The 12,580-nt window shown below is 39.6% G+C and overlaps 1 protein-coding gene across 1 annotated transcript; it reads right to left on the bottom strand.

Annotated features, from left to right (window-relative positions):
- Nucleotides 1-863: 863 nt before the first annotated feature.
- On the bottom strand, nt 864-12,077 carry alkbh3 (alkB homolog 3, alpha-ketoglutarate dependent dioxygenase). The gene is made up of 10 exons (XM_005459978.3): nt 11,944-12,077; nt 9,607-9,692; nt 9,300-9,409; nt 9,166-9,200; nt 8,976-9,023; nt 7,785-7,888; nt 5,265-5,353; nt 4,820-5,029; nt 4,361-4,459; nt 864-2,274 (listed from the first exon to the last, which is right to left on the bottom strand). The coding sequence occupies exons 2-10, from the start codon at nt 9,680-9,682 to the stop codon at nt 2,155-2,157; spliced, it is 891 nt and encodes a 296-aa protein (XP_005460035.1). The 5' UTR covers nt 9,683-9,692; nt 11,944-12,077; the 3' UTR covers nt 864-2,154.
- Between the last annotated feature and the right edge of the window lie 503 nt (nt 12,078-12,580).

Here is a 12,580-nt window from a genome sequence, read left to right as displayed (position 1 = left end):
AACGAGGATGTACAAACTCTTTCCCTTTGTGAGAATCTGCTTTGTCATCTCCTTTTTTCTTACGATTCTTGGGCTACACTTGTGGATTCATTGAGTCGGCTCACTATTATCTATTATCAGTTTATGTTCAACCTGCTTCTGTGTCCTGTGTTTGGGCCTTCTCATTCAACAACATGACAACAATCCTTCCATAAAAAAGTTACTAGTAAAATGTTAATATACAGAATGTATTCCTAATTTATTATTATAGTAGTTTTATGTCCTAACAAAAAATCAGGAAGATGGCTTAAGTATACAGAAAGCTTAGTAAGAGCTGTAACCACACAGGGTAAAACTTTTAGCTTTATGACTTTGCCAACAATTCCAAAAAGTGACATGGATGGCAGCATACCATTTCCCTGATGTTTCAAAGACTTCAGTCACAGTGTTGGTGGGTATGGGACTGCTGTGTGCATCCTTGGCTATGTGACTCTGCTTTGTGTAATGCATTTGAGATACCTGTATCATTTGCATGACCATGTTTTTAATGCATCTTCTCTTTTAAGTTTGGATGCTTGCATTGAATACAAAAGACACAAAAGCAATTCCTCATCAAGGTAGCATTCGTGTATCTGAAAAAATGAACAGAAATGTTATAGATGCTGTGTCTAAAAAAATAATATTTTAGGTAGAATAGACACGCTCCATCATAGTGGTTTTATGACTGTGAAAAGTAGATGCATTCTTGGATGGTAGATGGTACAAGGGTAGAAATGAACCTAATCCGAACCAGGTTTCCAGAGATGTTGTGAATATTGAGAGACCGTAAAATTAACCAGGACAGAACCTGATAGACAGAAAACAAAAACAAACAACAAAAAAGGGCCTGTAAGTTTTTTTTTATTTACCAAAGAAGTGTAGGTTGCAGGTTTTAGAACTTATGTTCATTCAAAAGCAGGAGCAGGTGCAGATATCAGAACCATCAACGAATAGCACACATGCATATACATTTTAACAAACTTTGGGCCCACCTGTAATCTCTGACCTGATTAACTCTGAGATGGGAAACACAAGTTTTGGTTCCCAAACTTTAACTGATCAGTTATTTCAATAAACTCCAAGGATGTCTATCATAAAATGAAAAAAAGACTGATCACTGCTCAGTGTCTTATATGTCTAAAGTTTCCTACAGATATATGACTGCTACAGTAATGCAGAGTAAATGTTTCATTGTGGAAGAACTGCTGACAACCTGACAGCTGCCTTAATGTCAGTGCAGTCAGTCCTATAAAGAAGGAGAATGTACAGATTTTATTTTGACCTGATCTGTGTCTTTTTTCTGAAATGGAAAACCCAGTTTCCGTCATCTCTACGTGAATAAACTCGGAGTTTTTAACCAAACAAGCTGAACCACAACATACAACAGAGAAAGGAACAGTTGAGGTTTCCAGCAATCCCCCGTGATTTATTACCAAATATACATTCATTTGAATAAATAAATTCCAGAATCTGACATTGTAGTGTTCCCTTGACTTTGAACATGTTTCACTGCATATACCCACAGCCCGTTACATGCTCTTTAAGGGACCCATTAACTTTTATTCAAAAGAAAAATAAAACACATTTCAGTGGTTGTGGCCACTTTACTTCATTCTTCTCTTTTTGTGGTAGCTCTTTATAAAAAGCTCCAAAGATAGAAAGCTTTAAGTAAATTTACTTAAAGGACATTTCTTTACAGTGAGTACTCAGATCTTGCTTTAGGACAAACTTTCCAATAACATGGTACTATTGACATAACACGTTTTGGCTTCAAACCAAAACTCAGCCTAAAAAATGTGGCTCAAATGAAAATTTAACAAAAGGTCAAGTTAAATCAAATAAACCTATGTAACTCACCAAAGCAATATTCAGACCAAAGAGAAGGATGTTGTTGGAACTTGTTCTCATTCGCAGGGCTGGTGTGGCTGTTATTGTTGTAAAAGGGGCCATTTGGCTCTTCTGATATAATACTAATATCAGATAATCTTGACTGCTCACAACACTGATACTAATAATCACTTACACAGTCTGGAAATTCAAGTAGAGCCGTTCACACCTCAGATCTAGCACTCTGTTTGAAACGTACAATCAGAGTTTCTTCAGCTTCAAGTACCCGACTCTGAGGAAGATTTACAGTCACTTGGCTGTGAATCGCATTTTGGTACCCGGCCTCTGGCCCTCTGGCTCCGGGTAGATAGTTCTGAAGGTCAAGTTGATGCGTGGGCCCCTGTCATGGTACTCTTTAGCCACTTGATGCTGGTGGGAACAGAGAGACTCATAAACAATATATTTAAAAGTTAGATGACATTTTTATGAAAGAATAAGTGAGCAATTAACAATCTTGGGCAAGTATTGCTCTATTAAGTTTCTATTAATGGGCAACATCTACAAATTTTCCACTAGAATCAAAAGAAAGAAATGTATGAAAAGCCATGAGCTAAGACAGCTATATTTTGTTCTATGTAGAAAAAAAGAGTGTAAAGTGATAATAGACAAATCTGAGAAAAAAACAACAACACATGTATACAGTCCGGAGAAACACCATCAGACATGGAAAAGTCCGATTTATTCACCTGTGCAAAGCCAGCACTACTACCTTTTGCACAAGAAAATTATGGCCTTCATACATTTTGTGCAGCTTGTGGACTAACCCTAACCCACCGACACACACAAGTGCAGAAACACCACTACACCTCCATCAAAATCTGAGGAGGTGGTGAAAGGTTTGCTTATACACAACAGTGTGAAAAGAAAAAAAAGAGCTACGTCAACACAAAATGATTCCTGTATCCATTTTCAAACACGTGAAGTACTTTAGCAGGACTGATGGGTTTAGTTAAATATTTAGCACTCACTTCTAAACCTTGCTCCCTGAACCAGATGGTTTTGTTAGGCCAACCATGACTGCAATAATGGAGAGAGAATTAATGTCTGAAGTGATCTTTTTCTTGAAAGAGAGTAATGAAGCCCCTGTTAAGTTACTCAGGGGGGTGTCGTCATAAAACACCTGTGACCTTATCCTCTCTTTCTTTCAGCTCAAACCTCTTTCATCTCCTTGCCCCAACTTGTTTGTATCTCTCACTCTCTCACCTCACTTAGTTTTTAGTAAGTGAACATTGTGTAGTGGAAAGTTGAGGATAGCTCCATTTGGGGCCCGTCCTGATTTATATCAGTGGTATTGTTTTGATCATTGAATTCCTCTAGCGGTGGACAAAACTTGTTTAAATTTGCTTATATAATAAACCGTTTTATATATGTACAGTCAAGTGGAAACTTTTTTTTTTTTTTTTTTTTTTTTTTTTTTCCACACAACTCTGTATAGTCCAGTGAAAAATTGAAAGCGCCCTTATTGCTTTCATAGGAATTAAGAGCCAAGTGTGAGCGTCTCTCCAAGCGTCTATGTTTTGCTATGCATCCTTGAACAAAGTTTAAAAAGATATACCTAAACAGCATGGCCCATTTTACCTGCTCTGCAAACAGATTTGGCCATAATGAAATTCAAGCAGCTGTAATATGCTTTAATAACTCATTCTCATACCTGAGTGTGACCCAGTTATTTTCAACAGAACCCAGCTACTCTCTCTGTTACATACACAAGAGCCTTGCACATGTAAATCTGGTTGCTCTGACTTTGATCGTAAAAAAAAAAAGAAAAAAGAAAAGAAAGAAGACTCTCATTAGGTTGAAGCCTTACTCTTCTCTCCAGGCCTCTCCAGTCATCCTTGTTGCTGGTTGGCCAGGCGAGAGGAACCTGACTGCCTTCACCATGCATCTATATGCTCACATGGTGAGTCAGAAGCACTAACACTCCTTTATCGCACAACAGCGAGGAGACTATTTAGTGTGAATGTCCAGTGTTTCATTAGAAGTGTTTTTTTCAAGGTTGCCGTTTTAATAATAGCTGAGTTTTCTGTGCAAGAAAGATAATTTACAAAAGCATCACAGTACAAAACTATCTATGTAAAACAGACTGAAAAGATTTAGATCTCACCCTGGGTCAACACACCTGAATCAAATGATAAGTTAATTACCAGCTTCTGGAGAACATCAAGACATGCTTAACCATTTAAATCAGCTGTTTTGGATCAAGGACATATCTAAAACCTGCAGGACACCGGCCCTTGAGGCCTGGAGTTGGACACCCCTGGTGTAGTGTGAATGACCCCACCCAAACCCAAAAATAAAACTAAGTCTGTTCAGTCACAAAAACTGGCAGGCCCGAGGACACCAGCACACTCACTTTTTGTTGACAAAGTTTACATCACTCAGCCCTAAGCAAACCTTAGCGAGCTTGGAAAGCATAATCAAGGCTTAACTTTATTGCCTGCCTGGTGGAGCCTACCTGCCAGTCATCCTGTGTGGCTCCTTCCATCAGCAGAAGTGTGCCATGACTCAGAGGAATCCGAATCCGCTCCACGTAAGTGTAGTCACCCTTCTCCTCCTAAAGGACAAAAACACACAGTACAGCCCAAAGGGTAATCTTCAGTGTATATGCAAACACCTAATGCTGATGCTTTGCTTCACACGGTTTGCAAAGCATCTCATTTTCCTTGGCATCGAATGTGAAATGTGTCCATTAGTCTGCTTCACTCTTCCTCCCAAGTTGTACTGTTTCCTGAGGCAGATCAAATGTGTCCATCTAACCTTAATGCACAAGGAGATTACTTCTGATTGGATCACTTCCTAGTTTGTCTTGCCTTTCTACACAAGTTAAGTTAGTTGTGAGACGATCTCATCTTACCAGAATACGTTCATCTTGTTTTTATTATAGTTAAGAATGAAACCAGGTGAACTAACTCACCGGTGGAGGCTGCTTGCGGAGACTGAAGACTCTGGTGTCGCCCAGACTAAGAGAAGCAATAGTTGGCTTGGGACCCAATGAGGCTTCGTCGTCACTGTGCCAGCCAATGCTGTCATGGCCATCCCGATACAAGTTACACAACAGGGAGTTAAAGCTGCATCCAGTCGCATGCTCCACTGCCTTGCGAAGGTTTACCAGCAATGGATGCCACTTTGAGGAAAAAGCAAGAACATTATGCAGAGTTCAGCAAATGAATGAATGACAAAAGGATAGAAAAACAGAATGATGAATGAGGAAAATGAAAGACTCAATGTTAAAATAATATAACAAAAGCAAATACTTCACTATTAGATCAATCTTTATTCTCCCTACAATTAGACTACAAATCAAAGATTTTGCCAGAGAAAAAAAAAATTCTGTCACGTTTTTGTTACAGTTGTCCAACCTGCATGTTTACAGCCATTGTGGAGCGAGCATAGGTATATGGGAGCTCTCCGTACCAGCAGGTCAGCCTGGGTTCCTCGTATGCTTCACCTGGCCCAGAATACACGCACACATCCGAACAGATCAGGAAATTGCCCAGATTAAACAAGAGACAAAAGTTTTTTTTGGTATTGCACAGTGGGGGACACATTTCTGTGAATATTTAAAACCAGCTGATATTTGATACCCAGTCTTAGTGCACACACACAAAAAAATAATGTGCTTATTTGAAAGCTTAAATAAAAGAGCTGTGCTAGTATTTCCGGGTTAATAACAGAAGTTTTATCTGATGCACACTGTACCGGGCCCCTCCAGCCCCTCCTGCATGTGGTTGGTCCACAGGAAATGTGTCCATGTGGCTCTTTTGAGCTGAGCCTGACCGGCACTGCAGGCTAATTCCCAACCATTAGATGCTCATCGACAAGGCCCACCCTTGGGTCTGGCTCCGTTAACCTTAATCTGAGCGTGGTACATTGGTCCACTGGTTTTTCCTACATAAAGGTCTTGTGAATCGCACTTAGTCTGTCCCTTCATCTAGAACCAATTCGCCTTGGGAGACCCTACCAGGGACAAATTGCCCTAACAATATGGGACCTAGGATTACCAGGGTACACAAACCCCTCCACCACAATGATGTGGTGATTTGTAGAGGCAATCAGGTGGCAGTCAAAAGCGGAGGACTTGGCGGTCTGATTCCCACTTGCTGAAACGGGCTGTGGGTATATGCAACGCCACCTCCCGTGAACACGAAGGAGTCTGAGCTACTGCTTTAGGTGGAGAGATACTGGCTAGATATGGTAAGGCTTGGCTGAACACACAATTACAACCAGTCTCCTGGAGAGGGGATGGATTCTCTGGAGTTGCACCTTAGTGAGAGGCAGGGGTGGGTACACTTGTAGAAACAAGCTTCCATAGCATGGCTGTGCTCAGCTCTGGGGATAGAGTGGGGTGCTCGGCCCTTCAAGAGTGTCTTGGAGTAGAGCTGCTGATCCTCCACATCTAAAGGAGCCATTTGAGATGGGCATCTGACCAGGATGCCTTATTGGTACCTTATAGGTGAGGGAGAAGGCAGACCCAGGAGACACTGGAGAGATTACACCTCTTGGCTGGCTTGGGAACATCTTGGTATTCTCCCTAAAGAGCTGTAGGATGTGGCCAGAAAGAGGGAGGTCTGGGTGTTTCTGTTTAGACTGATGTCCACAACAACGCAGACCCAGATAAACTGCAGAAATGGATGGATTGGTCTTTTGAGTATAAAACACTCAACCACTCAAACCCCAATCCAGACCTCTGCCTGTGGACAGTTTCATAGAGTAAACCATCAAATCAATCTCTATATTGTGTCAGTAATTTGATGAAGGCAATTCAGTCAGGGCAGAAAACTGACAAATTTGTTCTTACTGGATTTTCTTTTAGTGTCTAACAAACATGTACAATAATCATCTGTTTTGTCACTGGTTTTCTAACAGGGGTCACGTAAACATCTAAATCCAATTTCTCTGTCTTCCTCTGTGGGTCTGAGTGTACCTCACTTTCTTGGGAAACCAATAGTTCTCTTCCAAGAACAATTTTTTGCCTTCGGTGTATTTTGGCCAGCCGTCTGGTATCAGAATACGGTGAAACCAAAACAAACTGCTTGAGCAGCCATTGCTTTTTATGGTGCTGAATTATTACATACATACCATTTATGAACTCTCAACAGCCAGAAAGATAAGCAAAAGCCAAACCCATTCAAAGTATCCATTTCAAAGTTGTGAGACCAAATGATCGGAAAAACTGAGTCAGTGCATTTAAAGGTTGTTTTAAAGCAGGGCAGGATAAATGGAGGAGTGGTGATACATTAAAGAGTCAGCCACCACTACTTCTTCCACTCTTCCTTAACCCAAACATTGATGATTTCACACCCTGTGTCTGTGGTGAGTGTTTGGAAATCATGACCACTTGTCTTCATCATTCTGTTTGTTTGCTGTGTAGCTACTGCAGAATTGCACAAAAGATGGACAAGAGCCAGCTGAGAGAAGAGGACGATTGTGAGGCAAAGTCTGGCTTCATCTCAGCACACTGCCCTGTATATCGTCTGTCGCCGTATATGGAATACAATGTGAGTGTTCTCAGTGTCAGCTTTTTTTCAAAATAAAGTTCATACACAAATTACCACATGAGCAAGGCGCCTAGTTGGATTTGGAAAACTTTGCATTAAAAAGCTATAACTTTAAAAAAAGAGTATATTAAACAATTACCCAAATCTATTGCCAACAAAAAGTATTCTGTTATTATTTAGAGATCTTTAAGTACTTTTAAAATACATGTACCGAAAACTGCTTTAAAAGGTCACCACTGCACTGACATGAAACAGGAACAAACCTGAATCCAACAGCAAACTTCCTGCAGTGGGGAATCCTTCTTCACGCTCCTCTCTACAAACCACATACTCACATTTCACCTAGTTTACACTTCTTATTATTAAGAACCCAGTGCTCACCTTGTCTGTAGTTGGTCTTTTGGGACCAGGGAAGCTCTGCAAGCAGCTTACTGAACATCCAGTCGGCCTCTTCTGGGGAGAGAAATCCAGGCAGCAGCCGCAGCCTTGACAGATGAAAGACAAATAGACACAGACTAAATCCCCATAAACATAAAGTAAGAGTATACAGTATGTACTTTACCCTGGTTTTCTAAGAGTTTAAAGTCTGGGCATTCCAATTATTTCTGTAAGGCATAAAATTCCTCCTTAACGATATGAACGTGTAACCTTTTTTTTTTTTTTTTTTTAACAGAACGAGAAATACACAGGGAAAAGGCTCTTATGCAAAATAGTAACATTTTTCAACATCCAGATCAAATAGTAAAATCAAATGACTGACAGTTACTTTTGGTTTATTATCCACTACAACCATTCTGTTAAACTCACAAAATGACCTGCTAAAATTCATACTGAACCTCGGTAACAAAATACAGACTACAACAACATTGTCTCTCTGTAAATCAGATTTTTCTAATACGAATAAAATTAAAATTGACATGCTAAAAATCTATGTGAAAATAGCCTGAATGTACCTTCTACTGTATAATAAAGCACAAATTATGAAATATTCTTAATTATTAAAAACAAAGCTCGTTATATGTGTTTTACTGGGGACCATAAAGTAAAAAGCATGACTTTTATTAAGAAAAAGCATATTTATTATGCGACCACTGCCACCTAGTGGATTTAAAACTCAGTCACTGATTTGTGCAATGTTCAATAAATACACATTCAGCTATCCATCCATCCATCCATCCATCCATCCATTCGCTTCCGCTTATCCTTTCCAGGGTCGCGGGGGGCGCCGGAGCCTATCCCAGCTGTCATAGGGCGAGAGGCGGGGTACACCCTGGACAGGTCGCCAGTCTGTCGCAGGGCCAACACACAGGGACAGACAACCATTCACGCTCACATTCACTCACACATTCACACCTAGTGACAATTTGGATTATCCAATTAACCTATCCCCTCAAACTGCATGTCTTTGGACGGTGGGAGGAAGCTGGAGTACCCGGAGGGAACCCACGCAAACACGGGGAGAACATGCAAACTCCACACAGAAAGACCCCGGCCTGATGGTGGAATTGAACTCAGGACCTTCTTGCTGTGCGGCAACAGTGCTAACCACCATCTTTTTTAAACTTTACACACCTGGACACCCCTGATGGTCCATGGCTGATCTCAAAATCACCTGCCTGTCTGACCAGAACAAAATGAATCACGTTAAAAGACAAGTATGTAGTAAAGGACTCGCTAATACACCTTAAAAATTGTGTGATTAAAAACGTTATCCGTCATAAAGACAAAACTGTGATAGTAAAGATAGAAATTAGTAACTTACTCTATCACCTTCTCTGGTGGCACATCTCTAATTGGCTGCAATAAAGAAAAAAAAAAGAAAAAGTAGTATCCTCACATTCATTTTTATTGGCAGCAAAGACTCATTTTGACGACTTCTTCACGTGGACAGTCTACCTGGGAGGGCTGGAGAAACTCAAAGGTTTTAGTTGTTTTCTGAGGCCCAAAACCCCAAGAACCAGAGGCCACGTTGGCATTTTTGGATTCACTGCAATTTGGGACTGCACCTGTTTAAAAAACAGAATAAGAATCTTGTTTCCTACGTAAATGTCAGCCCAATTTGTCACACTTATTTAAACACATAACTGTATTTGATAAGAGAGGAAGAAAATTCATTATATTTTTTTCTACCTCTATGAATGACCTGAGCTGGCAAAAGCATGCAAATCCTGCATTTCACAGTACACGCTACACTTTGACTTACGTGTTGGACCTGAGTGTTTTGGCAGTTGTTTCGCCCAGCAGCCCTGAACTCTGGCACGCTGACGCTTATCTGACATCACATCAAGTCTACGATGTGAGAAAGAAGAGACAGATTCATTCACAACTGTAGGATTTCTTTATTTGAACACAGAAACTAGCTCTGTACACGCCATATCCGTAAAAAGGACTTCACACAAACTGACATTAGGGAAGAATCGAGAACAGTTCCTAGCTAAGAACCAGTTCTAGATTATCTTAGCTACCTGACTCAAATCTCAAGCTTATCAAGCTTTTTAATCAAAGCTGGCAGGTTTTTGTGACAGCTGTACATTGCAAAACGGGAATGTCAAACATTTGGCAGTGGAACTTTTTCACGCAAGTGAGCCTTTATTCAATTCAGCAGTTTCAACACTGTGAGATAATGAGGCCTTCTTTGTTGCTCTAGAGACAAAAACAAATCATGAAGAATCAATATCAGAACTGATAAAGATCTTTTACACCCAGAAGTATTTGGACGATGAGACAAGTTCTATAATTCTCCCATCTGTACAACACCACACTGGAGTTCAGTTCATCTATCAAAACTTTCCTTCTTTAATTCAAGGGGCTTAACAAAAATACAGCATTAAAAATTTAGGAGTTATAGCTTTTTAAATGTTTTTAGTATATATAGCCCCCCCCCAAATTAATTGGATAAATTAATACAATTGTAAACATAGGACTGTTTTTAATACTGCTTTATAGTTAATGACTGTCTTAAGTCTAGAACCCACAGCCTTTGAGAGCCACCTTCAGTTGCTGCTTGGTTGTGGGTCTCCCAGTCTTCACCTTTGTCATCATTAACTTAAAGTGTCCTCTAAGTGTCAGGTGACTGACTTGGCTTTGGAAGAATATTTAATTTCTTTGCTTTGAGAAACTCTTGGGTTGCTTTTGTGGGTTATTTTGGCTCATCATCCATTTGCAAGTCCTGACCTGTTTTGCCGCATTTGGCTGAACATGAGCAGAAAGTATATTCCTGTACACTTCACAATTCATCTTGCTATATGTATCAGCAGTCACATTAACAATACACACTAGTGACCCGGTTACAGTGGCAACCATACGTGCCCACGCAATAACATTATCTCCGCAATGTTTTACAGATAATGTGTTATGCTTATAATCGTGGATCATTTCTTTTCTTCTGCACACTCTTCTGTTCCCGTCATTCTGGTTAAGATTGCTTTCATGTGTTCGCAGAATTTTTTTAGCTGAAGTGTGAAAGCTGTTCTAGATGTTTTCGGACAAAGTCTGATCTCGTTTTTACGTGTAACCACTGATTTACACCTTGTTGTAAATTTACATTCATGAAGGTGACTATGACTGTAGACTCTAAGTACATGTTGATTGAGATCCATAGACCTACCTCTGTGAGAATTTTCTACACTTGCATCACTATCTCTTTCACGCCACATATTGAGAGTTCCAGAATAAAGACATCATATGCAAGTTGAAAACGAGGAAACAGCTCCAGAAATGTTATCTTCTTAGTCCATCATGAGATACTGAGAGAACAGACTTCACCTAGCCCTGAAACTGCTTATCATCCATTTGTCCAATTACCTTTTAACCTCTGAAAATGAGCAACTTTGTATAAAAAATGGCTGTAATTTCTGTATAGTTACCACAATCCCAAAAATCTAAATTTCAATCACATCTTCATAATTTTATTTAAAATCCACTCTGTCACTATCCAAGTACTACTCTAAGTGTATAAGTCGAACTGAGAATGGCACTCCTACTAATGTCTTATCAATGTCTACCCCTGCATGCAGTTTTTTTTTTCCTTCATGTGAATTCGTGTGTGGAGTGCTGCTCAGATTTGCAGTCCTTTGTGATGCGTAATCAGATGTTGTGAGATATATATTTTGTCTTTGCATTATAATCGTCTTCCTCTTCAACGTTATCTTGATTTATTCTGCAGAAGAGTTCACGCAGTTTGATGTACCTTGCCTGCTTTTGTTCGAGTGGTATTTGTACTACGTTCTTTTCCCTCTGTGCCTAATGAAAAGCACGATTTGTTGGATTTGTCGTAGAATCTTAAAGTTTCTCTGAGAATAAAATATCCAGCCACTTTTAATAAATTGTTCGATAATTAAACGAAATAATTTCTGTCCCTTTTAGTTAAAGGATAATTTCGATAGTAAACTGGCTATTCTTAACTGAAATACTTGATTAGCCTGGTGCTCAGTATACGTAACATAAAGTTACTTTAAATAACAGTTTTTAAATGTCATACTTCGTAAGAAAATACCAGGACTAACTAATGTTGAAGAAAAAAAAAACTCGAATGACTTACCCAAGTGGCCGCTAAAGCATATCTACAGAACTAATAGAGAAGAGTCTAATTTAAGCTGTAGCGCTGTCAGCCATGGCAAGAGTGTAACAGGGAAAATAAATCCTACCTGGAACCGAGATGTGAAACTATGGTTCCGTCTCTAGCTCGCCTCTCTTTTTAAAAAATATAATTTTACCACAATTTAATGTGAACTATGTCACAAATAAAACTAATAATACCTTTTTGTAGAACACCACATAAAACGTGTATATTAACACATGGACACAAAGGACGTTTCTAGACAGTGAGAATTAACAATTTAAAGAAATCATTTTAATTAGTGACCATCATTCATTAGAATATCCATATGGTGCAGGCGGAGGCAAGACAGTTGTCAACTTATAAGCTTCCCTTTTCAAGCTTAATAAGATTGGGCTTCAAAATGTTTTTAGGATAAGGCTTGATTAGGGGATTAGACTTTCCAGGATATTCTGAGCCTGTCCACTTTTCATTCTCCTTACAGGGATTCCTGTTGTATGCCTCCAAGAGATCCATGCTCCTGAACTTAAGTTACCGGTGCATTCTTTCCTCTAACCATATTAAGAATTTGCTCATAGGGAGCACATATTTGGTAATATGATTGTAGGGTTTCTCTTTG

This window comes from Oreochromis niloticus, linkage group LG7, assembly GCF_001858045.2.
Source record: "Oreochromis niloticus isolate F11D_XX linkage group LG7, O_niloticus_UMD_NMBU, whole genome shotgun sequence".
NCBI classification, from domain to species: domain Eukaryota; kingdom Metazoa; phylum Chordata; class Actinopteri; order Cichliformes; family Cichlidae; genus Oreochromis; species Oreochromis niloticus.
Note: the sequence above shows the minus strand (reverse complement) of the source record. Positions and strands in the feature narration are given on the sequence as shown.